The 26,717-nt window shown below is 63.2% G+C and overlaps 1 protein-coding gene across 3 annotated transcripts; it reads right to left on the bottom strand.

Annotated features, from left to right (window-relative positions):
* Positions 1 to 755: 755 nt before the first annotated feature.
* MICALL2 (MICAL like 2) lies at positions 756 to 26,579 on the bottom strand. 3 transcript variants are annotated; one of them, XM_054494077.2, is made up of 17 exons: positions 26,154 to 26,579; positions 17,186 to 17,234; positions 15,549 to 15,690; positions 14,503 to 14,693; positions 13,559 to 13,674; positions 11,355 to 12,131; positions 8,895 to 9,187; positions 7,302 to 7,395; positions 6,679 to 6,839; positions 5,374 to 5,526; positions 4,822 to 4,886; positions 4,630 to 4,753; positions 4,423 to 4,513; positions 3,994 to 4,067; positions 3,159 to 3,273; positions 1,395 to 1,441; positions 756 to 1,022 (listed from the first exon to the last, which is right to left on the bottom strand). In XM_054494077.2, the coding sequence occupies exons 1-17, from the start codon at positions 26,294 to 26,296 to the stop codon at positions 940 to 942; spliced, it is 2,718 nt and encodes a 905-aa protein (XP_054350052.1). In that variant the 5' UTR covers positions 26,297 to 26,579; the 3' UTR covers positions 756 to 939. The 3 variants fall into 3 exon arrangements, 2 of the variants coding, with proteins under 2 accessions (XP_054350052.1, XP_054350050.1); XM_054494075.2 differs by having other exon boundaries at positions 1,400 to 1,441; positions 26,154 to 26,530; XR_008503552.2 differs by lacking the exon at positions 756 to 1,022 and having other exon boundaries at positions 1,422 to 1,441; positions 3,893 to 4,067; positions 26,154 to 26,478.
* Positions 26,580 to 26,717: the final 138 nt, after the last annotated feature.

Raw genomic sequence — 26,717 nt, forward strand, 5'->3', positions numbered from 1 at the left:
CGTTCCAAAAGTCCTGAGACCCTCGAAGGCACAGTGAAGGCCACGGAACGCCAGAGGCCTGCCCAGCACAAGCTCCCCAGGGCCCACGTGCACACGGCAGGGGCTCCAGGCTCTGAACCTGCTCTGGCCCTGCTGGGACCCATGGGGTCCTGACCCCACCAGCCACCAGGTGGAGAGCACTGGTGCTTTGCCATGGCTGAGGGTTCCCCAGGACCGCCACAGAGGCTCCCATAGCAGCTGAAACAGCGCAGCGACAAGCAGCTGAGGCCCGCCCCTCCCCGCACAGATGGGGAGACTGAGGCTTACAGGGAAGCTGCACTCCTGACTCAGCGCTCCTCCCACGACATCCACTCTCAGTGGGAGTCAGAAAGGATGGGGCACCCCACGTCCTGCCCTGGCCACCAGGAAGTCTCCCTGACCAGGGGCCACCGCTCACAACCCCCCATCCCAGCCCCAGTCCTGGGAGAATGAGGTCACAGCTCTCAGGCCACGGATACGTGGCGACCCAGCACCAAGAGCTCCCAGTCTCCAGTCTGCACCGACGCCTCCTCTGAGGCTCCCACCAGCCCATCTGTGCCAGGAAGCTATGAAAGGGCCCACCTTCGAGGGCCAGGCCCTGAGAGGGTCGGCTCCTGCCCGAGGCCACAGAGCACGTCCGTGCTGCAGGCAGAGCTGGGAGGCGGGCAAGACCCCAGGCAGGTGCGGGGCCACCCAGGGGCACCGAGGCAAACACGGGGGCACGTAGGAGACCGGGGCCGTGTGGTCCGTTTCTTTATTGAGGCCAGACGGTAGCGCAGGTCCCTGCTGTCCACATGCCCCTTGTAGGGACAGGAGGCCCTTCCTGAGTCCAAGTCCAGATGCTGGGTCCAGGCCGAGCCCACGTCCCCAGGTCCAAGTCCGGATGCCGGGTCCAGGCTGAGCCCATGGCCCCACTGGCTACTACTGGGAGGGGCTGCTTTTGCTTTTGCTTTTTGGTGACCAGATCTTGGACAAGCGGAACTTGGACTTCTTCCTCTGGAGGCCTAGGGGACAGGTGGACAGTGAGGCCACGCTCATCACCGCAGCCGCACGGCCGTGGCCCACACAAGTCCCCCTGCCAGAAACATCCTTCCCTTCCACCGGCCACAGTCCACCCTGGGCCTTCAAGCCTGCAGGAAGCCCTGTGCCCTCCCACATGACAACCCGCCCCGGACGGCTGGTCCCCACCATGACCACACGGTCACCAGCTGCCCCTAGCTCTCTTAGTGGCAGGAGGGAGCTCTCACCCTCAGGGTGAACCTTCCTGTCCTGTCACCAAGGCTGAGGGGGCCCAACACCCACCCCCCCATCCCCAGCTGGAGGCCCGGCCCACCCAGCCAGCCCAGCCCAGCCCCCAGCATCCTTGGCCCAGTCACCCAGCTTCTCAATCATGTCCCGCAGCATCTGATCCTCCTCTTGTTCCCTGAAACGGGACCAGGTGGCTGTGAGCGATAACGGCAATAGCAACGTGCCCTGGAGGGGCCCCCGGACAGTCTCCAGCAGTAGCACCCCAGCCCTGAGCCCCGCCTGGACCCATGCCACCTGCCCCTTCCTGCTGACAGGCCACACTTCGGGACCCTGCTCCCACCAATGCCAGGTCCCTACCCTCTCCAGAGCCAGCCCCTCAACAGTGACCCGGACAGGAGGGCCTGGGCCGACCACACAGGTGACCTGGGACAGGAGGGCCTGGGCCGACCACACAGGTGACCTGGGACAGGAGGGCCTGGGCTGACCACAGCAGTGACCTGGACAGGAGGGCCTGGGCCGACCACACAGGTGACCTGGGAAAGGAGGGCCTGGGCTGACCACAGCAGTGACCTGGACAGCAGGGCCTGGGCCGACCACACAGGTGACCTGGGACAGGAGGGCCTGGGCCGACCACACCGGTGACCTGGACAGGAGGGCCTGGGCCGACCACACAGGTGACCTGGGACAGGAGGGCCTGGGCTGGCCACACCAGTGACCTGGGACAGCAGGGCCTGGGCCAACCCATGCCAAGGCCCCTTCACGCTCCCAGAGGGTCTCATAGAGGTGGACTTCAGGTGCCGACCCTGCGTGCCATGTGCTGGACCCCTCATGAGATGAGACAGGAAAGCTGTTGGGGACGGTCACACAGTCCGTGCAGGAGCCAGGAGATGCACGTGGCCTTGGAAGTTCAAGTTAAAAACTAAGACTTTGACCGGGCACGCTGGCTCACGCCTGTAATCCCAGCACTTTGGGAGGCTGAAGTGGGCAGATCATGAGGTCAGGAGATCGAGACCATCCTGACTAACATGGTGAAACCCCATCTCTACTAAAAATATAAAAAAATTAGCCAGGCGTGGTGTCAGGCGCCTGTAGTCCCAGCTACTTGGGAGGCAGAGGCAGGAGAATGGCGTGAACCCGGGAGGCAGAGCGTGCAGTGAGCCGAGACTGCGCCACTGCACTCCAGCCTGGGCGACAGAGCGAGACTCCATCTCAAAAAAAAATACAAAAGAAAAAAAAAAACAACTAAGACTTTATGGCCAGTTATGGTGGCTCACGCCTGTAATTCCAGCACTTTGGGAGGCCAAGGCGGGCAGATCACCTGAGGTCAGGAGTTCAAGACCAGCCTGGCCAACATGGTGAAACCCTGTCTCTACCAAAAATACAAAAAATTAGCCGGGCATGGCGGTGCGAGCCTGCTACTCAGGAGGCTGAGGCAGGAGAATCGCTTGAACTCGGCAGACAGAGGTTGCGGTGAGCCAAGATCGCACCACTACACTCCAGCCCGGGCAACAGGAGTGAAACTTCATCTCAAAAAAAACAAAAACAAAAAATTAGCCGGGTGTGGTGGTGTGCACCTGTAATCCCAGCTACTCGAGAAGCTGAGGCAAAAGAATCATTTGAACCTGGAAGGTGGAGGTTGCAGTGAGCCAAGATTGCACCACTGCACTCCAGCCTGGGTGACAGAGCAAGACTCTGTCTCAAAAAAAAAAAAAAAAAAAAAGACTTTAAAAAGTTCCCGATGGCCACATGTGGCCCCTGGCTACTGTACCAGTCAGCAGAGAAAATAACCGCCTGGACAGAAAGTTCTACGGGGCTGGCTGAACCTGAGGGCCGGAAGCATGGACCAGGCGACCTGGCCTGGCTGGGAGGGGCCCCCGGCGCCTGCCCCTCACCGGAGCCGGTCCTCGTCCAGCGAGTCCACGATGTCACTGCGGTCGTTCACGGTGCTCACGTACCGCTCCAGCAGCTCCTGCTCCCGCCGCCGCTCCTGCAGTGACTTCAGAGCCTCTGTGGGGACGGCTCTGTCAGCAGGAGCCCCCCCCCACCGCTGCCATGCCCCTCACAGGACACAATGTCCCCACCACCCAAGTACCAGGCTCCTCTTTTGGAGGAGGAAGGTGGGGTCTTGGGGACATCCGGAGCAGAATGAATGAATGAATGAATGAATGGAGTGAATGAGTGAATGAATGAATGAGTGAATGAAGGAAGGAACGGCCACATCAGAGCCCGTGTGCTGGGACCCTTCCCTGTCATCTCGCAGAAACACCACCTGCTGCAGAGATATGGACACTGAGGCTCAGGGCGTCGCTGTCCCTGCCGCACAGCAAGGAAAGGGCAGAGGCAGATGGCCAGGGCCTGTGCCCTCAGCCAGGGCACCCTGCATCATAAGACAAATACCCATGGCTCACCCTGACTGTTGCTACACTAAATGCCTTATACAAATTGATTGGTTTAATCCTCACAACAGCAATGTGAGGTGGGTGCTACGAGCATCCTCACTTTGCAGGGGCTGAAACCCAAGCACAGCAAGGTTAAGTGCCTTGGCTGAGGACATACAGCCAGGAGATAGGAGATGGGAGAGCTGAAACTCAAACGTGGGCCCGCCTGGCTCCAGGGAAGGTCTCACCACCAGGACAGTCAGGTGGCCTCACAGAGCCGGCCCCCAGGCACCCTGGGCTCCACGGCGTCCCTGGCTGGGGCCCCTTGGCTGGCGCGCGGGGGACGCACCAGGCTTGGCCATGAGCCGGCGCAGCTCGCCCTCGATGTCCAGCTGCTGCTCCTCCAGACGCTGGGCCTTGGACCTGCCGCACAGACACGCGTCTGAGGCCTGACTCTGCCGCCCCGTCCCCCACCTGGCCCGCCCAGCCCGCAACGAGGTCCTGGACCTGCCACACAGACATGCGTGGCCTGACTCGCCGCCCGTCCCCCGCCTGGCCCGCCCAGACCGCAACAAGGGTCTGGACCTGCCACACAAACATCTGAGGCCTGACTCGCCACCCGTCCCCTGCCTGGCCCACCCAAACCGCAACGAGGTCCTGGACCTGCCGCGCAGACACGCATCTGAGGCCTGACTCTGTGCTCCTGTCCCCCGCCTGGCCTGCCCAGCCCGCAACGAGGTCCTGGCCTTCGAGGAGGGGCCCACGGCTGGGCTCTCACTTGTACATCAGCTCTGACTCCTGTCTCAGCAGAAGCTGCTTCTCGTGAATAAGCCAGAACCAGTCCACCATGAGGCTATCCTCAGCGTCATCTGGGGAGAGGAGCCAGCTGGGGCAGGGGGGCCCGCCAGAGTTCATGGCCCCCAGCCCCAGGACTGAGGGTGTCTGTGGGAGTCGGGTTGGCCCAGGGCCAGGCCGAGGCACTCACCTCCCTCGGCCGCCCGCAGTCGCTTCTCCAGCTCCACGCCGCGGAGCTCCAGGGCATCCAGCCGCCTCTCGATGTCCTGCAGCTGCCTCTGTATCTCCTCCGGGGAGAGGTAGTCGGGGTGCAGCTGGGAACGGAGGGGCGGTGAGGATGCCGGAGGGCTGGGCCCCTGCCCGGCTCCCCATCGCTACTCACCCTGACTGGGGAGGTCACCGTCTCGCCAGGCAGAGCAGGGACATTGGCCGGGGAAGAGGGTCTCCCTGGAGAAGGAGCAGGGTGAGCCTCTGGGGCCTCGGCCACGAGGCCCAACGTGACCAGGACACAGCTTGGAAGGGGCCTGACCTCAGCACAGCTGGCCCCAGCCCTGCCTCCCTAATGCCCCGCACGCCCACTGGGCTGCCCTGACCCAGCCTCACAGACACCTGAGTGGCCTCCAGGCCCAGCCCCACCCTGCACCCTGCCCTCCTCCAGGTCAGCAACACCCCAACCACCCCAGTCCCTCAAGCTGCCAGGAGCAGACATTCCATCATCATCAGAAGTCTGTAACAAGGTGCTCTGAGACAGCTAGGGTCTCTATTCATGAGGGAGGGCCTGGGGCACAGGGCTGGGTCCTTCCTCCCGGCTTTCCCTCCATTCTAGGTCCTGTGAGCTCCTATGTATCCTCCAAAACCCCAGCAGGCAGTGCCTCCTCAGAGGAAGGCTCCCTTCACCCACACCCCAAATAGCAGCAGCATCTCTGGGGCTGACCTGGTTTGCCCTGAAGGTGGGGTTTCTTCTTTTCCTTCCAGCTCTGCACTCGGGCTTCCTGGCCAGGGGGCTCCGGCCGAAGCCAGTTGTCAGAAACGTCGAGGCTGGCAGGGACGGCCAGTCTCCTGCGGCGGGGTGGGGAGGGGGACCTGGCTGCCCCCAGGTGGGGAGACAGAGCCACGCTTCAGAGCAGGGCCACTGGGAGCCTGGAGTCTGTCCCGGCACAGCCAACAGCTCGCTGGGTAGCCCAGCCATCCCCATGCCCTGGGCCTCCCGACTGGCACAGGATTGGCATCACAAGTCCTACACCCATATCCTGCTCAACCTGGCCATGTCTCCCCAGGGGGCTGCTGGCCGCTCAAGGTCACACAGGAAGTGGCACGAGAGCTGGATATGGATCTAGGGCAGCTGTGAGTGCTGGGAATACACATAGAAAGTGTGTGCACACACATGCGTCACACACATGAACATGGGTACACACATAGACACACATGCATCACATGCATGAACACAGATCCACACATAGACACATGCACCACACACACGAACACGGGTGTACATATGAACACACATGCATCACATGCATGAACACAGATCCACACATGGACACATGCATCACACACGAACACGGGTGTACATATGAACACATGCATCACACGCATGAACACAGATCCACACATGGATACACGCATCACACACACGAACACGGGTGTACATATGAACACATGCATCACACACATGAACACAGATCCACACATGGATACATGCATCACACACACGAACACGGGTGTACATATGAACACACATGCATCACACACATGAACACAGATCCACACATGGATACATGCATCACACACACGAACACGGGTTTACATATGAACACACATGCATCACACATGAACACATGCAGAGACACATGCATCACAAACGGTTGCACTCACATGCATGAACATGGTTGCATACACATGCATCACATGGATGTACACATGGACACATGCATCACACACGGACACACATGCACATGCATCACATACATGAACACATACACATGCACACATGCATCACACATGAACACGGATACACAGACATCACACACGAACACAGATATTCACATGCATCACACACATGATCACACATGAACACACGTGCACACAAGCCTGCCCAGGACCACCAGCTTCTCTGGCTAACCAGAGCACCTCCCCGCACACCCCAGGAGGTGGCACTACAGGTCCAGTCCTGGGGCCCCCACCCAAGGGGGAGGGCCAGCTAGGCACCCGGGGTCCCCTGGGTCCCGTCCAGCAGTACCTGGGAGGCTGGGTCCTGGGCTGGCTGGGTGCGGGGTCCTGTCAGGCCTCACAGGGGTCAGGGTGATGTGGACACTCCCAGCAAAGCTGCCTGAGACCTTCCTGGGGGCCTCCCCTGCCCTCGGCTCTGCCAGGGCCCGTGGTTCCTTGGGCTTCAGAGTCCTGGGCAGAAGGCATGAGGTCGGAACCTGAACCACCAGCCCCAGGCCTGGCCCACCTGGAGCCCACCTGGAGCCCATCTCCCAGCCCACCGACTACACCTGCTGGGACCCTCCTGCAAACACAGATGTGTCCACCGCTACCTGCTGTGGTGCGAACCAGACTCCAGGCGTGAGCTCCGGGCCCCACGGGACCCACACATGGGGAGACTCCACCCCAGCTGCAGACATGGTGCGTGAACCCACATGGGTGCTGCCATGCCCAGGTGAGACACGCAGCAACGCTGCCCCCAAACCAGGGACAGCGCCCCCATGTCCCTCAGGCAGGGGTGACTTGGCCTCTGCTACTCACAGGGAGGTGCGTCCATCCCTGGATAGGCGTGTCAATCGGTCGATTACATACTCACTGCATTTATTAAGCACCTATGGTGTACCAGGCCCTGGGCCAGCCCCACCCATCCCTAACCTCTCAGCTGGGCTTCTCCTGTCCACGGGCTTCAGATTCGCTCTCCATCCTGCCGGCCCATCCTCCTGGCCTTCCTGGGGGCTGGCGCTCATGTCTGGGTGGGAGGCAAGGGGTCTGGGCGTGAGGAGGGAGTGCTGGGAATGAGGTGTCTGCAAGGGTAGCTGTGCCTCCCCCTGCCATCTTCCCATAGCCACTCCACCCTCAGACACCCCCACAGCCAGCTGGCCGGTAGGCATCAGGGAGCACCAGGCAGGGAGTCAGGGGAGAGGCTCCCAGCTGGGTCTCCCGTGCTGTGTGTCCCTGGGGGAAGCTCTCCCTGCCTCTGGGCCTCAACTTCCCCTTCTGCCGAACGGGTGGGGACATGGCAGGGTGAGCCCCGTGGACTCTGATCCTCTGTCCACCTGTGCAAGGGGAACACCTGAGCCACGGCTGCCCGTCTGCAGGCTTTCTTGGTTCCTGGGTCCTGCAGGACCCAGGGCGTGGCTTTAACAACGAGAACTCAGCTGAAGGGAAGGATCTGGAAAAACTCTTTGCAGCCTAGCTTGTTCTCTGAGCCCAGCTCGATAAAGCCACGGGAACCTCTAGCTTTTTTCTAGGCACCCCCAGGTGGCAGGGATGGCCAGTTTCCTGCAGTGGGGAGGGGAGGGGGACTCGGCTGCCCCCAGGTTGGGAGACAGAGCAGTGCATCAAAGCAGGGCCGCCGGGAGCCTGGGGTCTGTCCTGGCACAGCTGACAGTTCACTGGGTAGCCTGGCCATCCCTGTGCCCTGGGCCTCCCAGCTGGCACAGGGTTGGCCTCACAAGCCCTAAGCCCACGTCCTGCCCAGCCTGGCCATGATCACCCAGGGCGCTAACCCTTGGTGGGTGACAGCCAGGTGCCTAGAAAAAAGCTCGCTCCCTGTTCCCAAAAACACATGAGGCCATAAAACAGGACTGTGTGGTCCAGTGAGCCCCCAGGAAGAGCTCCCAGCCTGGGAGGCACCAGAGCCCTCAGGGCACAGGGCATCGTCAGCAGAACACCACCGGGGGTGGGGGGGGACGGAGCACAGAGCTCTGTCACCTGGACACCACCGGGGGGACAGGGCACAGGGTGCCCTCATTGGGACACCTGCGGAGGGGACGGGGCACAGGGCACCATCTCCAGTAGGTGGTGACACAGAGTGCCACAGCAACAGTGTGACGTCATCAAACAAAGCAACAGGCAGGAAGCGCAAAACACCACGGGAGAACAGGAGGCCCCGCAGACCATGACCAAGCCAGGCCACTGCGAGCCACCGGGTGTCACTGCCAGACCGAGCTGAGCGGGACGCTGCAGGGTTGGGCTGCAGGCACCTGCAGGACGTGCGGATGGGGTGGGCTGGGTGCCGGCAAACAGCATAGCCCTGAGGACGTTTGCAGCCACCGCACAGAGAGCGCGCCAGGACCCCAGGAGGCTGTGAGCAGGTGTCACGGAGGACAGAGATGGGACGAGACGAGACGGAGAGGGAGGCGGGCGGGGCTGACGGTGAAACCGCACACGCTGCAGAGTGCGGCCAGGGGAGAGTCCCAGAGCTGCGGGCTCCCGGGGCCTCCTGCCTCCCAGCCCCTTACTCACCCTGCGTTAAGGTGGTGCTTTTACCCTTTGCCGCTGGGGCCTCTGGCTTTGGCCTGGAGCCAGCACCCACCCTGCCGACCCCCGAGGATTCGGCCAAGCTCTTCCTGCCTGCCGGGGGCAACGCGGATGCCTGAGAGGTGCCGCTTGTGCTCAGGGGGGCTGGCGGTTCCATCCTCAAAGGGAGGCCAAGCGCCCGGGGAGACGTGGACTGTGACGGCTTGGCTAAGGGACTTGCTTGTGGTGCTTCAGTTTTGGGCTGAGAACTGGGAACAGGGGCAGTGGCTGGGGAGGGCCTGTAAGTAAAAGAGCATGCATCAGGCACAGCTGGATCCAGGCGCCCTCCCACCATCGCCCGAGGCCGCCCCTCTGCCTCCCTGCAGCTCGCTCCCAATGACCACCCTGGCAAAGGACAGGCCACAGACACCTGTTTCTGGCATGAGCATATGCCGTGGCTGATCCTACTCTGCTGCGAAATCCAGTGTTGCCTGAGATTAAAATATCCACCCCCTAAACACACCACCCACCCAGGCTGGAAGCACCTGGGGCTTTGTCAGAGTCTGGGCCAGCCTGGGATGCCAGGTTCAGTCCTATGTGACACAGTCTCTCCAGCCCAGCCGGACACAGGGCCAGACACAAGGCCTCCGTACCTTCCTGCTTTCCCTCAGGCACACGCCGGGAGTGAGGCTGCCAGAGCCTGAGGTGGGGGCACCAGGTGCCTCCCCAACCCCGAGCCAGCGCCTCCATGTCCCCATCCCCCTCGACAACCAGTTTCCCCCCCCCCTTTCCTTTTACACTGGGCTCAGGTGTGCCAGGCCGGCTTCCCCAGAGGCGCTGGGCTCCTCCCCAGCCACACACGCCCCCCCTCCCCGCCACCTGGGAAGCACTCCCTGGAGCCCCCCCCCACTCATCCTCAGTCCCTAGGATGCCCTGGACACCCCCCAGTGCCAGGAGGAGCAGAGCGAACTCGCTCTTCTTCTGCCTGTGACCACCCTGGAGGCTCTGAGCACCCGCTGCTGACCCGTGCGGGGGCAGGAGGCAGTTCTGAGCAGGGGACACCTGCACCCCACGATACGGGGCAGCAAACGGCATTGTCAGCCAGACTGTGACAAGCGTCCTTACTCGCTAAATGATGGTACTCGGTTGAATGGTGACCCCTAAAATTCACGTCCACTGGGAAGCTCAGAGCGTGACCTTATCTGTAAACCGTCTTGGCAGCTATGATCATGTTAAGATGCACTCACGCTAGGTTAGGGTGGACCTTAGTCCAACAACCATGTCCTTAGAAGAGACAGAAGAGGAGAAGACAGACAGAGAGAAGGCCACGTGGAAACGGAGGCAGAGACTGGAGGGAGGCGGCCACAAGCCAAGAACGCTCAGAGCCGCTGAGAGCTGGAAGAGACAAGGACAGGTCCACCCCTAGTGCCCTGCAAGGGGACGCGGCCCTTCCCACGCCTCAAGGTCGGACTTCTGGCCTGCGAAGCTGTGAGGGGGTGGATTTCTGCTGTGTAAGCTGCCCAGTGAGGGGGTCTTTGGAAACTGACGCAGCGACCCCCCTACCCGTCCACGTCATCTGCCCAGGGTCCAGGCACGGGCAGGCGCGGGGCCTGGGCATGGGAGGTCAGGGTCCAGCTGGACTCAGTCAGACAAGGTGATGCTCAGCCCAGCCAGTGCGGGTCCCGCTGGCAACCCGTCCCCGCATCCGCTCGGCCCAGCCAGTGCGGGTCCCGCTGGCAACCCGTCCCCGCATCCGCTCGGCCCAGCCAGTGCGGGTCCCGCTGGCAACCCGTCCCCGCATCCGCTCGGCCCAGCCAGTGCGGGTCCCGCTGGCAACCCGTCCCCGCATCCGCTCGGCCCAGCCAGTGCGGGTCCCGCTGGCAACCCGTCCCCGCATCCGCTCGGCCCAGCCAGTGCGGGTCCCGCTGGCAACCCGTCCCCGCATCCGCTCGGCCCAGCCAGTGCGGGTCCCGCTGGCAACCCGTCCCCGCATCCGCTCGGCCCAGCCAGTGCGGGTCCCGCTGGCAACCCGTCCCCGCATCCGCTCGGCCCAGCCAGTGCGGGTCCCGCTGGCAACCCGTCCCCGCATCCGCTCGGCCCAGCCAGTGCGGGTCCCGCTGGCAACCTGTCCCCGCATCCATGAAATGGACGTAGGGTCCTTGGGTTCCAAGGGAGTGTGGCACAGTAGGCCCCAGAGCAGCAGCGCCACTGCCCCCATGACGCCCCGAGCACATGCAGACAGCAGCTTTTCCATAAGGACCCGGCTTCCACCACCCTGACCACAGGCACTGCGGCCCTGGCTCCTCCTCCCCATTCCCCAGAGGAGGAAACAGGCTGGGGGCAGTGCAGTCCCCAGGGCCACACAGCCAGGGAGGGGCAGCGCCCCCAACCCCTCTGGCCTCCGGGGGCCCCGCTGGCTGGTGCATAGAGGCCATACCCCAGGTCCCTCTGTCCCCACGCGCTCACCTGCCAGGCGTCAGAGCGCCAGCCTCTTCCAGCGCTGAGAGGGTCTGCTTGAGGAAGTTCCGCGCCTGCTCCTTGCTGCTGTCCTTGGATAGAGCAACTGACGGGGCGGGACCCCTGCCAGCAAGGCTGGTGCCGGGGAGCACCGCTGATGTTTGGAAAAACTTATTCCGGGCCTGCTGGGTCCTGGAGGCGGACGGGGTCCAGGCTGGGGGGTCCACCGTGGCTGCAGATGCGGAGCTTGAACTGAGCATGGTTTGAGGAGCTGCCACTCGGGGGACTCCCCCGCCCTGGGGTGTGGCCAGGAGAGGGTCTGGGGCACTCGGGGGCACAGCGGGATGGGAGGCGGCCGCTGCTGTGCACTGAGCAGCTGACGACCAGCCCATCGGGGAGCTATTGGTCACACGAGGGCGGACTTTCCCCTCCGTGGGAGTGAGGGCCAGGCGGCTCTCAGAGGGCCTGGCTGGGCTCCTCACGTGGACAGACGCGGCGCTGGTGGCTGGAGGGCTGGGTGCAGCCGGAACAGAAGCCCTGGCAGGCGAGTTGCCCGCAGCAGGCTCCCAGGCCGATGGCCTGGCCTTGTTCACCTCCTGGGCCTTCTGTGGGGAACAGGAGGTCCTGGAATCCACACCCGTGGCCCCTGGCTGTGGGGGGACCAGACCCGGCAACTTGGGGCTTGCAGACGTGGCTGCGGGGAGGTGGGTGGTGCAGATGAAGGCGCCCGGCTCTCCTGTGGCCCTGTAGGCCCCCGAGTGCAGCGTGCAGGAGCACTGCTTACACCTGGGGGAGGAAAGGCACAGGAGCCCCAGCTCAGCACCGCCCACCCCGCCACACATTCACTACGTGCTCCTGAGAGCAGGCATCGCGGACTCCTGTGTCCACTCGCAAGGTCGCTGATTCATTCAACAAACGCCTCTTCTCAGGGTCCTTCACCACTTGAGTCAGACCATACCAAAAACCTCGTTTGGGGTGCAAACCCCAGAGGGTGCTCATGCAGGTCAGCAGACACGCACCCACAGGCCACCCCAGGCCCCACCTCAGGGCTGACCCACCCTTCCCTCACAGTGTGGGGGATGGAACTGGGGGGACTGGCCCACTCCAGCCTTGCAGAGCTGGGGACAGAAGTAGGGGGAACAGTGCTTGTTTCCTAGGAGCCCCCACCCAGGGTGCAGGGTGGCAGGGAGGGGCTGGGGATGGCCACTGAGTAAAACACCCCAGTGGGAAGGGCTGAGGCACAGGAGGGAGACTGAGGCAGTGTGTGTGGAAGGACAGTTGGGAGGGCATCTCGACAGGGGCACTGGGGGACACTGGGGCTTAGTGAGGGGCATCAGGTCCTGGGTGTCTGGGAACAGCAGAGCATCTTGGGCTATCAGCAACAGACCAGGGGGTGGGGAAGAGGGTGAGGAGGGGGAGCAGTAGGGAGAGAAGAGTGAAGAGGGGGAGGAGGGGGAAAAAGGGGGAGGAGGTGCAGCAGTAGGGGGAGGAGAGTGAGGAGGGGAAGGATGGGGAGGGGGAGGAGGGGGAGGAGGGAGAAGGGGAGGAGGAGGGGGAGGAGGAAGAGGAAGAGGGGGAGGAAGAGGAGGAGGGGGAGGAAGAGGAGGAGGGGGAGGAGAGTGAAAAGGGGAGGAGGAGGAGGGTGAGGACAGGGAGGAGGGGGAGAGGGGGGAGAGGAGGGTGAGGAGGAGGGAGAGGAGGGAGAGAAGGGAGAGAAGGAAAAGGAAAAGAGGGAGAGGAGGGTAAGGAAAAGGGAGAGAAGGGAGAGGAGGAAGAGGAGGGGGAGGAGGGGGAGGAGGAGGAGGAAAGAGAGGGAGAAGAGGAGGAGAGGGGAGGAGGAGGGAGGAGGGGGGAGGAGCGGGAAGGAGTGGGGAAGGGGGAGGGGGAGGGGGAAATGGGGAGGGGGAGGGGGAAGGGGGAGGAGGGGAGACGGAGAGGGGAAGTGGGGAGGAGGAGGGAGGAGGGGGAGGGGGAGGACGGAGAAGGAGTGGGGAAGGGGGAGGGGGAAGGGGGAAATGGGGAGGGGGAGGGGGAAGGGGGAGGAGGGGAGACAGGGAGGGGAAGTGGGGAGGAAGAGGGAGGAGGGGAGAGGGGAGAGGGAGGAGGAGAGGGAGGAGGAGGAGGAGGCGGCCGGGTGGGAGGTGATGGGAGCTGTGGGAGGGTTCTGGGAGGGAAGATGCACACTCAGGCGTGCGGGCAGAGGGCAGCCCCACCTGAAGCAGCTCCGGTGGTAGAGCCTCCCGTCGGCCAGGTGCCGCTGTACCAGGTGCACGTGCTTGCCGCAGACCCCGCAGGTGCTGCTGACCAAGCTGCCCGCCAACGTCTGGTCCTGGGGAAGATGCCAGCACCTCTCTCAGTGGCTGTCCACCCAGCTCTCCCTCCTGGTGGCAGCCCACAGGTGGCAGGAAGAGCCCATCTTACAGATGGAGAACTGGCCAGGAGAGGAGGTGCCAGCAGGGCTGCTGTCCGGGCCACACCCGGGCGGGCGGCAGCCCCAGTCCAGGGCCTCTAGCCCAGCCCTGGGGAGGGAGCTGGGGCCCGATGCTAGTGGTCCTTCGGTGGGGCTGGGGGCCAGGGGACAGATTCCAGGCCTCCTGCCCCATCTAGGGGCACGGATCCCATCCAATTCCCACCATCCCAGGAGCTTGGAGTGGCAGTCCAGGCGTAGCAGGGGCTGCCAACCACCAGCTATTCACCCACCGCCTTCCACCCCAACTCCGCTTCTGAGAAGTGGGGGTGCCTGGGTTCACTCTGCAGAGCCAGCCTTGGGTACAGGGCATAGCCCAGCAACCCTTTTCTCCCCGGGAGGGAGGTGTCCTGGGCCCATCTAGGTTCAAGCTCTGTCCCACCTTTGTGCCCTCCCTGGGACTCAGTTTACCCATCTATACAAAGTGAGATCACAACCCCTGGCTTGATGGAGCCCTGGAAAGCTGGTCCCGGCGGCTCTTGCTAAGGCTGAGCCCTGGACTGGGGGAGCCGCACCCCACTCCGGGTCCCGTGGCTTAGGGGCCGCACCCCCCTCTGGGTCCTGTGGCTTAGAGGCCACACCCCTCTCTGGGTCGTATGGCTTAGGGGCTGCACGTAGTCCCACAAGCCCCTTCTGCACCCGCCGGTGGAAAACCCAGGAAACCACGGGGAGGGTGGGCTGGGAGCTTACAGTCTTGGGGGGCGGGCCCTCTGCACCCTCATTCCTCCTCTGGACCACAGGGTTTGTCTGGGCTGGAGATAGTGGAGGCTTCCGGGCTGGGGCGGGTGAGGGCAGCCTGGCCGCCTGGACTGGAGCCTTCTTCCCTGACCGCTCCTCCTCAGAGTCCTCCGAGGCCCTCTTCACACCTGCCATGCCCCCAACTGGAGGAAACAAGCAGGGATCGGGAGGGTCCCAGGCCTGGCTCTGAAAGGGTCTAGTCCCTCCAGAGGTCCCAGTGCCCAGCACAGGCCTTGGTGCCCCGGGGGGGACCTGGAGGCCCAGGGCTGGGGAGAGGTAGCCCTGAGGGCACTTTTTCTGGCACAGCCCCAGGTCGGTCCCCACTCCTTCTCTCCCCACTCAGAGCTCCAGCTGGGGTCAGGGAAAAGGGACTTTTCTGTTTCTCCAGCAGGCAGGGCAGGCCCTGTGCCCGGAATGGTTCCGGGGATTTCTAAACCCTAGAAGAGGAATGTGGGGGTGGGGGGTGGGGAGCTGAGCTCTACACACACAAAGGCCGGGCCTGTCCCTCCCCTGCCCAGTTCTATCCGGGGGCCCCACCCTGCCAGGCCAGCCTGGCTTCCATAGGGTCCAAAATCAGGACAGATGAAGGTAGGCCGAGGAGCTGCCCCTGGTCGGCCAAGCCACCCCAGTGGGCACAGAAGCTCAGGGGTCCAGATGGGCAAACTGAGGCCCAGTGAGGGGCGGGGCGGCAGGAGCTGCTGGTGCACCTGGCACCTCGGGGAAGCAGCGGGGGCAGATCGCCTGCAGCAGGATGAGGGCCCCGGTCCCTCTTGGTGAAGACACAGCCTGGGGCTTTGCATGGGGCCGGGGTTGGGGGTGGGGCACCCACCAAGGCCTCTTGCTGCTTCACAGCCAGTGCACAGCCCCAGTGCCCATGCCAGGGGCCATTCTTGGGGGGGGGGCTGGGCATGGACCCCAAAAAGTCCACGGGCCTGGGAGCCGGGCCAGGGGTGGGGGGCCTGGTCCTGCCTGGCTCGGCGGGCGCGGCGGGGACTCACTGGGGGAGCGGCCGTGGAAGCAGTTGTAATACTGGGACACGTAGGTCAGGATGCTCAGCCGGTCAGGCACCTTCAGGGCCACCATGTCCTCGGCATCCAGCAAGGCTGGGATGCCCAGGTGCTCCTCGGCCACGCGGAAGGCCTGCGGGAGGTGGGAGGGGGTCAGCGGGGCAGCTGGGAGCCCCTTCCTTCTCCACCAGGCCCCAGCTCACCTCGACTCAAAGACACAGTCTTGGAGCCCAAAGAGGCATGGGTTCGAGGCAGAGCTGGGCTCTGCTCGCGTGGCCTCCCAGCCTCAGCTTACCCATCATTACAGCGGAGATCACGGTCCCATCTGCACAGGACTGAGGTCGCCAGGCCGGTGGGCGCTCAAGGCCCTGCCCAGGTGAAACCTCAGGGGATCCTGCCCCTCACCGGGAGAATCCCGGGCCCCACCCAACCAAGACTTATCCGGTCTTGAAACAGCTCCCTCCAGAGGCAGGGCTGACATTGCTGAGCCCTCCCCGGGGACCAGAAGGGACACAAAGGTCGCCATGTTGGGGCTCCCAGGCAACAGGTGGGGGCCGCTAGAGGCTGGGACAGGGACACAATAGCCCAGGCTGTCCAGCCCAGCAGCCGCTGGCCAGGCATGGCTGTGAGCGTGGGAAGTGTGGCCGGCACGCCTGAGGAACCGGACTTGTTTACTTATTTATTTTTATTTATTATATTTTTTGGAGACAAAGTCTCACTCTGTCATCCAGGCTGGAGCACAGCCTCAGCTCACTGCAACCTCCACCTTCCGGATTCAAACAATTCTCCTGCCTCAGCCTCCTGAATAGCTGCGGTTACAGGTGCCACCACCACGCCCCGCTAATTTTTGTATTTTTAGTAGACACGAGGTTTCACCGTGAGCTTGTAATTTTAGTTCATTTTAATTAAGTTAAAGTTTAAATTCAAATTGTCCCTGTACTGAGCAGGGCAGTGCCGGCCGAGCAGGTATGACTGTCTTCAGTGCTGACTGCTGTCCCTGCTGAAGGCCAGCTCTGGGGACAGGGATGTGGCCGGGGCCTGCCTGGCACAGCACAGGACACGCCTGCAGGGCGCGTGGTGAGTCTGCCGCTGCCTCTGCCCATGAGGGAGCGTGGAGCTTATTCTGCAGCAGGGAAACTGAGGCTGCACACAGGGAAGGGCCTGGAAGCTGGGGCGGGCACGGCAGGACTGGAATCCTGGCAGGGCCGGAAGGCAGGTCCCATGTGAAGGGAGTGGCAGTGGGCCCACTGGGACCAATCCACAGCCCCCCACAGCCAACCCCAGACCCTTGCTCTGCCTGGGGCAGACTGGGCTGACCCCCGCTCAGCAAAGTATGGTCCCCAGCCACCTCCTGCCACCTTACTCCCCAACTGAGGAAAAGGGGACCAGTATGCCCTGGGCACCAAGATAAGAGGCTATTTCTAGAACGCTAGGGTCACCCAGCCCAGGATGTGCTGCAGGGCTGGTCAGGGAGCCCCCATTTCCCAGGCAGGACTCCTGAGGCAGGCGCAGGGCCTGGGGGTGGTCCCTCGGTCCCTCAGATGTGGGTGGGGCTCAGCGGGGCGGCTAAGCCAGCTGTGAGGCCGGGGCGGAGAAGGAGGAAGGGGGCCGGTGTGGGGGCCACTCACCAGTTTATTGTTTTCATAAATGTTTTCCTTCTTGAGAGCATTGAAGTTTCTGGAAGACAAAAACATGGTGTCCAAAGCAGCTCAGAGTCCACGAAGGGAGGGGCTGGAGGGCCTCAGAGGTCATCTTGCCCAAACAGGGAAACTGAGGCCAGGATGGGGGGCTGTGAAGGAATGAGGTGGCACAGGAACACAGGTGGGCAGAGGCCAGGGCTCCCCGCCCTGCTCCGGCCACGGTGATGCTCCTGGGACCGTAGTACAGCATCAGACGGCCCCAGCTTCACCTCCTATACCCTGGACAGGCCGCCCCTCACCAGTGCTCCTGCCACAGTCAGAGGTGGCAGGAAGCAGGCCTGGGAGGTGAGGTCACCGGCCCAGGGCGGTCCAGCACAGCTCAGCTCGGAGGGAGCTCCTCCCATCACAATGCTTGGTGACAAGGCGGGTTGCAGAAGCCTGATATCCCCGGAGGACCACAGGGAACAGAGGAGAGAGGCTCCCAGGGCAGGGGACGGCACCATATGCAGAGAGGGCCAGCCATGCTGCCCCCGAGGGCAGGACAGGCCCCGGATCCGCCTCGTCCCACACATCATCGCTTCTGTTGTCGGAGGGGTGACTTCTGTTCATCCTGCGGTGAAGGGTGCCCTTCTCAGCACTTCATAAATACCAACCTAAGGCTCACACCCGACCTGTGGAGCAGACACCGGTTATGTCTGCATCTCACAGAGACAGCGGCTCGGGGACCTGCCCCAGGTCACACAGCGGGGAGACAGCCGCCAAGGCCACTGAGGTTACATGGTTCTCTCTTTGGGTGGTTGAGTGGCCTTCCTAGGTGCTCAGCGAGGGCCCAGCCTCACCCCCTACTCACACACTAGACCACAAGGATGCAAGGGTCCCAGGAAGTTCCCAAGGTGAGGTGCCTGGACAGCAGGGCCCTCCTGGGGACGCCAAGAGGACAGCCCCACGTGACCTCCAGCTGGTCCTAGGACTCCTCATGGGCACCTTGGGAGGATGCCCCGGGCAGAAAACACACTGAGATCCCACACAGGAGGCCCCAGCCCAGCCCCAGGCCCTCCGACAAAAACCACCAGGCTCCCAGCACCAGCTGTGGCTTCTGGGAGGGAGGGTTGGTTAAATCGTGGTCTGGAAGCCGGGTGCCGTGGCTCACACCTGTAGTCCCAGCTACTCAGGAGGCCAAGGCAGAAGGATCACTTGAGCCCAGGAATTCGAGATCAGCCTGGGTAACACACTGAGACCCCGTCTCAGAAAAACAAAAATATAGCGATTGTGACCCATCTGTCCACGTTGCTGCCTGTGGGGTCCCGGACAGCAGCTGCTGCCATGTCAGCGTGAACTGGACTGTTCTAGAAGCTTCCTGGCCCCACAGAGGGAGCTGGGGCTGCAAGCCGTGTCCTGCCTCACCCCGGCCTGCATGTCTGACCCCAGCCAGCCTCGGTCTCAGGGCCTCAGTCTCCCTGTCTGGGAGGACAACTGCAGCTCCTGGTGGCAAATCTGACGGCCGTAGCTGCAGCAAACCGGAAGGCCGGGCAGGTCTCAAACGGAGAAGTGGGGACCGAGACCCCTGTGGCCACGCAGCCTGGGTGGCCTAGTTCTGAGCCCAGGCTTAGTTCTGAGCCCAGGCTTCACAGCCCTTGCCCGGCCCTGACCCCCATAAGAACGCTCTGATGCCCGGACAGTGGGCCTATTTCACCCGTTTCACAGATGGGGAAACTGAGGCCGGGCAGCAGCCACGAAGTGGGGTGGGGGGCAGTGGGATGGGGGCTGCAGGCTGCCCACCTCCCTCCTTAGGAAGCCCCCGCCCCGTCTGCCTCCAGCCCTGCCGTCCACCAATCTGCTGGGATCCTTGGGAACCCTCCACTGTTTCCAGCTTGGACCCCCTCCCAGGTAACAGGTTTCAGACGGCAGGACCACCTGTCTGCACAGGCGGAGCTTCTGCACGCCGGACAAGAGGGGGCGCGGACTCCTCTCCGTGCGGACAGATGACGAGGAGCCCCCTCTCTGGGCTCAGTGGCAGGGAAAGGGGTTTCCATCTGCTCGGGCCTGGGCCGATGCCTCTGTCTGCCTGGGCTTGTCCCCCGATAGGGTGTGACTCAAGGGCATGTGGGTGGCTGGCTATGCCCAGGGACTCTGCAGCCATGCTGGGCGTCAGCCTCAGCCCCCAGGGCTTAGGAGCCGGCTCTCCCTCCCTCTCTCCCCGCCCCCAGCCCTTTGAAAGCTCAAGCTCTTCTGCAGACCTTCCCCAGGGTCACCGACCAAAGCGGCCGTGTCCCCGGAAATAATGCCCCGACGGCTGGGAGGGCAGTGTCACAAGTCTGTTTTTTCTCTAAACAAGCAGGAGGAGGAGGCCATCTGCCTCCCGTATTTGCTTCTGTCCACCCCAGGGGCCGGCAGCAGCTCTGTCCAGTGGGTTTCCCTGCAGGGCCATCTCACCCCCAGACCCACAGTCAGGCTGTCAGAGCTCCAGGCAGATCAGGGCACCCCAGGCCCTCTGGACACATCAGAGCCAGTGCCGCACAGTGCGCAGGTCTGGGCTGCTAGTTCAAGCATCCAGGCCTCAGGACAAGGTTCAAGCTGCATTCCGGGCGTTTGAGGCCTCTTCAACTGGGCTGCACCACCCTGGCCGGTCCCACAGCCACCACCCATCCTGCCCCAAGCTCCTTCCCCAGGGCCGGCCCTCCAGCCTCCAGACCATGGCTCCACACTCCCGACACAGAACAGCTTTTCCCGCACTCCGCCCGATGCACTGGCCAGGCCCTCCCCAGATGCACCTTGCCGTCCCCGAGCTCACACCCCTGGGGCCCCTGAGCAGCTGAGCTCAGTGGCCGGATGCTGGCAGAAATCGCCGCCAGAACCATCTCACAAGCCCCACCAAGATCTCCAGGTGGAGACCCCACTCGTGTCTCCAGGAGCCCCCCCAAGAAAATGACACATTGGAGCCCTAACCTCCAATTCCCCTACGTGACCTTATTTGGAGACAGGGTCTTTCTGGAGGTGAGAGAATTCATTTTGTCTCCTTTGGAGATAAGAGAATTCAAACAGGGTTCTTAGCGGGGAGCCCTGATCCCGTGGCTGGTGTCCTCATAAAAAGGAAATGTGGATGCAGACACAAACTGACAGGGAAGAGGATGTGAAGGCACAGGGCGAAGACGGCCACCCCAGAGCCAAGGAGAGAGGCCGGGCAGATCCTCCCTCCCGCCCCCAGGAGGACCCAGCCCTGCCCACACCTCCATCCGGGACTTTGGCCTGAGAACTGCGGGAGGACACTTTCCGTTGTTGAAGCCGCCCGTTTAGGGGACCTTGCGAGGGCAGCTCGAGCTGGTGGACACCCCTGCCCTTGCTGGACAAAAATGCATCAGCTTCCCCCAACTCAGCAAGTGACCAGCTGCCCATGGTGAGACGGCTGGAACCGGGACACAGCCCCAGCCACCGCTGCAAACCTGCGGGCTGTGGGATGGGGGCTGCAGGTTGCCCACCTCCGAGACACGGCACCCTCCGGGGTTTAATCTTCTCTTATTTGAAGCCTCAGAATTAAAATCAGGTATACCATGGCCCGGCTCCAAGACACACACCGTGGGGCCAGGCACACAGTCGGTGCCCTATAAATGCTTGTGATGCATTTGTTCTGTGCTTGGTGAGATTTCTGTGGCAGTAACTTATTCTTTCAACACTGGCTGAATGAATGAATTTGCCGAGTCTGTGTTGTCGGTCACAAGATTCGCCCTGAGCAACTCTCCGCCGTGCGTGCCCCTGCCCGGCCACACCTGCCCCCACCACCCCTCTAACTGACCCACAACCATCAACTTCAGCCCATGGAGTCCAGCCGGCCTCTGCCCCGGCGCCTCTGGGGGCTCTTGGGAATTATACCCCACTCCAAATTCCTGGGTGGCCGACATCACACTGTTTACTTCCTGGAACAAGATTCGGCCATGGAGTGGGGAGGGCGGCGGGGGTGCGGGACTTGGAAGGGAAGGAGCCCCAGCCGAGGCACATCCAGCACATCAGGAGAGAATCCCACGGAGAAGGGAGCAGAGGGAGTGGGGAGCGGCAGGCGGATGGACAGAGAGAGCTGGAGACAGAGACAAAGACCCCGGCGGAGATGGTGGAGGCAGGCCTAAGAGAGACAGGGACCAGACGGCACAGTTGGGATGGCAGAGAGGGGACTCGGGGAAGCAGCAAACCTCAGAGACATCGAGGACACGGCCAGGCAGAGCTCAGGAGAGGAGGCAGTGGGCAGGGGGCGGTGACTGGGGAGGGGAGGCCGCAGAGCCCCCACCTTGCACACCAGGCCTCTGGAAGTAAAGTGTGGGGCCCTGGGCGGTCCCCCTGCAGTAGGTGGACAGGCAGCCCCCTCCCGCGCCCGTCCTGGAGGGTTCCGGCCAGAGGCGGCCGCAGAGGTCTGGCTACAGGCCCTGGGGCAGGAACAGAAGGCCTCTGTCCACAAGCAGCTTCCTGCTGACCCAGCCCCGCGTGGGAGGGGAGGTCAGCCCACCCTCGGCTCCGGCCCAGGAAGTGAGGGCACTGCCTGGGAGCTTCTGGGTGGGGGCCTCTGCGTGAGTCTCTCCCCCTGGCCCCCAACAATAGTGGTGTCTCGGGGAGCCCCGCCACCCTGGGGAGCCACTGCTGGAGGGCTCCATGCACTGCACAGCGGCCGCCCCAGCCACCCCCACTTCCTGGCCCAGCCCTGAGCCAGCCTCCAGAGCTGCAGGGACCAGGGAAAGTTTAAGGGACCCTGCCCTGGAACTGAGGGTGCAGCAGAGACCCAACTTCATGACACCCTCCCAAGGCCTGGCCACAAATCCGACAAATGCCCCCAGCCACGAACCCCAAGAAGGAGGCCGCAATGTTCTCCCACCTGCTGGACGGCTTCCTGCGCCACGCACAACGCCTGCCCTCCCTCCAGCCCCGCTCCCTCCCAGCCCAGACACGCTGTGCCCCCTGCCCCATCTGCCCAAGGGCTGTGCCTGGAGACCTGCTTGGGCCCAGGAGTGAGAGGAGCCAGCCCGTGGCAGAGCCGCTCCAGCCCCGACAGGCTGACTGGCTGAAAGAGGCGAGGCGGGAGGTGGGGCTGTTTGTTCTGGGTGGTTTCTGAGCTCACCTAGCTGCCCGGCTGCCCTGTGACACCAGTATGGAAACAGCGCCCCGGGGCAGGCGCCCTGAGGCCTGGCTGCAGAGAACCCACAGCCGCAGGTGAGACGGGGCAGGCAGGGGCAGGCGGGCACAGGCAGGCTGACCAGGCAGGGGACCCACCCACCCTGCCACCTCCTGGTGGGCGTGGCTGGGCGATCCTGTTTCCTGGCCGTAAAGCGGAGATTCACGGACACCTCTCTGTACCTGTGGGGCTCCCCAGTGTGGTCACACGTGGCTCAAGGAGCCAGAACATGGTACACAGGAACGCCCGGATCCCCACCCCCTCCACCGGGGGTCGGTGGGGCAGAGGCAGAACCAGGAGCCTGGGTGCCCCACCTGGCTGGCCTGGTGCCCGAGCTGGTTCCTTCACAGCTGCTCTCCCCTGAGGGCCAAGCGGAAACGCACTCTGCGTGCAGCAGGAAGGACTAAGGCCAGACAAAGGGAAGGACTTCCTGGTGGCAGAGCTACAGACACAGAGACAGGACGTCCACCCTTCTGCTGTCAAGGGGTCTTCACTAGAACGAGAGGGGAATGAGGTGACAAGGGCGGGGCCTCACACAGAGTCTGACCTCAGAACTGCCTTGAGAGGACAACCAGTCTGTGCCTGTCCCTCACACGCGTTTCCTCCCTTCCTGAAGACTATTGGGGACAGGAGGGACAGCCAAGGGCTGCATGAGGAGACCCCCACCCCAGCCACCCCCTCATCCAGAGGCACGGCAGGGAGCAGAGGCTGAGGGCACAGGATGGGGGTGATGAAGGCAGAGGCAGGCACGTCCAAAGAGCCAGGGGCCAGGCGCGGCAGCTCACGCCTGTAATCCCAGCGCTTCGGGAGGCTGAGGCAGGAGGATCACTTAAGGCCAGGAGTTCAAGACCAGCCTGGGCAATATAGCCAGAACCCGTCTCAATTAAAAAAAGAAACAATATGCTGAGTGAAAGTAGCCAGACACAGGCCAGACGCAGTGGCTCACGCCCATAACCCCAGCACTTTGGGAGGCTGAAGCGGGCAGATGGATCACTTGAGGTTAGGAGTTCGACACCAGCCTGGCCAACATGACAAAACCCCATCTCTACAAAAAATACAAAAATCGGCTGGGTGTGGTGGTGCACCCCTGTAACCCCAGCTACTTGGGAGGCTGAGGCAGGAGGATCACTTGAACCTGGGAGGCGGAGGTTGCAGTGAGCTGAAATCGCACCACTGCACTCCAGCCTGGGCGACAAGAGCGAGACTCTGTCTCAAATAAATAAATAAATAGATAAAATTAAATTAAAAATAAGAAAATTAGCCAGGCACGGTCCCAGCTACTCGGGAGGCTGAGGTGGGAGGATTGCTTGAGTCCAGGTGTTCAAGGATGCAATGAGCTAAGACGGTGCCACTGCACTCCAGCCTGGGCAACACAGCGAGACTCCAACTCTGGAATAAAAGCAAAGGGCCCAGGCACCCGTACGAGCGCATGTCCCCACACCCTGGTGCACACCCAACCCCCATGCCACTCCGGGTTTTCCATCAGCCAGGGTCTGCAGAGGCCCCCACGCCCCAACACCCATGGAAGCCTGTACTAGCTTCTTCCTGCTGCTGTAACAAATTGCCACAAACTCCAGGGCTTAAAACACCAGGAATTTGTTTTCTCACAGCTCTGGAGGCCGGACTCCGACGTCAAGGTGTGGGCTGGGCCTTGCTGCCTAAGGGGGCTCTCGGGGAGGGTCCTTCCTGCCTCTTCCAGCCCAGGACACCCTTGGCTTGTGGCTGCACCTCTCTGATCTCTGCCTCCAAGGGCACACGGCCTTCTCCTCTGTCCTTCTGCACATGGGCACCTACTAAGCTCCTACCATATCTACTGAGCCCCAACTGAAAGGCCCTTATCTGCAGAGCTCCAACCATGTGCTGGTATCTACCGAGCCCAGTTCCAGGCACCGGGGATGCAGCAGTGAACAAAACAGAGCCCCCACCCTCTGGAGCTGACAGTCCAGTGGGGACAGAACCAAGTCAGCCACAGCTTGGGCAACTCCACACCCACCGAAGCTGGGGGCAGAGGGCCTCCTCTCTCTCCCACCTCCTTCCTGTTCTGGCCTCTGCACTCTCTGGAGCCACCCTGGGCTTTTATTCATTTACCTGTTCCCTGTCTGTTTCTGTGACCGGAACATTGCTCCCTGCATCTGGAGGCTGAGGGGAACTGGCACAGGACTCAGTGCTGGGTACACAGCAGGTGCTCAGTAACTGTCAGTGCACTGAGGAGATACACAGCGACCACTGTGCCAGTGCACGCACATTGCACCTGTGATCACCCCTGGGCACTGCACGCAGGCACATCTGAGCTGGCAGGGAGTAGAGAGAAGCTCCCCAGGACCAGAGGGCCCCAAAGCTCCAGGGACACCAGTGATCCATGAAGCTGGTGGCCAGCAACCGGCGACAACGCCTCTCCCCACCCCGAAGGCTTTTCAGGCTGGCCCCAGCTTGGATGCCTGGGCTCAGCCACCAGCCAGCCTCATCCAGGACCCTGCAGCCCCGGGGGTGGGGTCTCGCCTGCCTTCCTCCCCATTCCGGGTCCTTCTCCCAGTCTCGGGGTCCCTGGCCCTCTCCTTCAAAACTCAGCGTTAGGCTTTCCATGTGCAAGCACGCACCTTGTGCCCAGCATCTTCTGCCTGCAAGGGCAACAGAGGCACGTTCCTGGCGAGGGAGAGCGGCTGCTGCCCAAACGCCACACGGAGGCCCCTGGCGGCTCCACGAATGCATGTCACAACCTCAGGGCAGGGGCCGAGGCTGTTGCTCAAGACCCCAGCTTCCTGCAGAGAGTGGGACTGGCAGGACAGTGTCCAGGGGCACAGGGGAGGAGCCCCGGATCTGCGCAACGGGCTGGGGCTGTGTGACCTGAGCAAGGACCCCTCCTCTTAGCCTCGGTTCTCTGGTCTGCACAGCTGCGGCCTGACAGAGGCCCCAGGTGCTGCCTGTGGATCCTCCCAACCCCGAGACCTTCCCACCAAAAACACACTCAGGAGAATGCTTTGCCCAGAAGGTGCCTGGGCTGCAGGTGGCTTTGAGGGCCCCCCTTCCTGAGCCTCTGGCCCCCAGCCCCGACACACAGATCTCTGTCCCAGCAAGCCTGGTCCCAGTCATTTAGCCAAAGAGCGTTTGCTGAGTGAATAAACGATGGAGCAGATCCAGGCTCGGGCCAAGATTCAGCAACGGGCAGGGCCAGCTGCCCAGCTACACATGCCAAGACCCTCCTGGGGGGAGACAGCCTAGTCCTCATCCCCTGCCACCTCCTGCTGCTCCCAGAGATGGGGGCTGTTCTCCATCTTGGGCCCTATCACCCGGGGCCTCAGAGGCCCAGCTGGCAGCAGTACCTGGGGTCTAGGGGCTTCCTGCCCTGCACTGGCCACTCCCCCACAGTGGCCCTGGCCACATCCCCCCAGGGGCCTGAACAGGCTGGGGGAGGGTCAGTGCCCACACGAGGGGTATCCAGGGACCCCATCTGGTGGCCAGGCCCCTGGGCAGTGAGAGCCTCGGAGGGCCCAAAGAGGCAGCTCTGCTGGCCTTTCCCAGGGACACAGAGGGGGACTGGACTGAAGCCAGGGCCCAGGAGCCGCCCTGAGTCACGTCTGACTCAGCCGGCAGGCGGGGGATGCCACGGCTCTGGCCCAGCTTCATTCGGTGTCCGGGCACACTGAGGCCACTGGGGACAGCCACGGGGGGCTGCACGGTGGGCTGTGCCTGCCCAGTCCCACGCCTCGGCTCCCCATCCCCGAGCCGCCCAGGCCTCAGTTTCCCCGCCCGTGTCGGCGCGAAGCCGAACAGCCGAAGGGTCAAAGGGCGCCAGGCAGGACTTACATGAGGTCGGGCCGGTGGCGGTGCAGGATGGCGCAGAAGGCCAGGCCGTCGCGGAACGACGTAGTCATGTTGCAGATGTTCACGTCGCGGTAGCCCTCGCACTGCTGCCGGCACCACTGCTGCAGCGCCCTGATGGCCGCCATGTGGGCGGCGCGCCCGCCGCGCGGCGGAACCGCCCTCCGACACCTTCCTGCGGCTGTACTGCGACCGCCCGGCCGGCGGGACAGACGCTGGGACCGCTACCTCACCGCCAGACCCACGGCGCCCAGCCCCAGCTGAGCCGGACTGAGGGCGACGAGCGCCGGGTCCCTAAGAGAAGGCGAGCTCGGCCCCGCCCCCGCCGGCACCGCCTCCCTGTAGTCCCCGCCCCCAGCCGCCAAGTCCTGCCTCCGGATAGGCCCCGTCCTCACACCTCCCGGCCCCAGCATAGGCTCCGGCCCAGGCAGGCCCCACCTCCAGGCAGGCCCCGCCCACAGCCGCCAGGTCCTGCCTCCCGACAGGCCCCGCCCCCAGCCGCCGGGTCCTGCCTCCTGATAGGCCCCGTCCCCACGCCTCCTGGCCCCG

This window comes from Pongo pygmaeus, chromosome 6, assembly GCF_028885625.2.
Source record: "Pongo pygmaeus isolate AG05252 chromosome 6, NHGRI_mPonPyg2-v2.0_pri, whole genome shotgun sequence".
In the NCBI taxonomy this organism is placed as follows: Eukaryota; Metazoa; Chordata; class Mammalia; order Primates; family Hominidae; genus Pongo; species Pongo pygmaeus.

Coding starts and splice junctions, on each gene's coding strand:
- MICALL2 (XM_054494075.2), bottom strand. CDS start 26,296: ATGGCGGCCATCAGGGCGCTGCAGCAGTGGTGCCGGCAGCAGTGCGAG. Junction 4,887..5,373: donor CCACCTTCAGGGCAAACCAG/GTCAGCCCCAGA, acceptor CTCCTTCTCCAG/GGAGACCCTCTTCCCCGGCC. Junction 3,274..3,993: donor CCGGCTCATGGCCAAGCCTG/GTGCGTCCCCCG, acceptor CCGTCCCCACAG/AGGCTCTGAAGTCACTGCAG.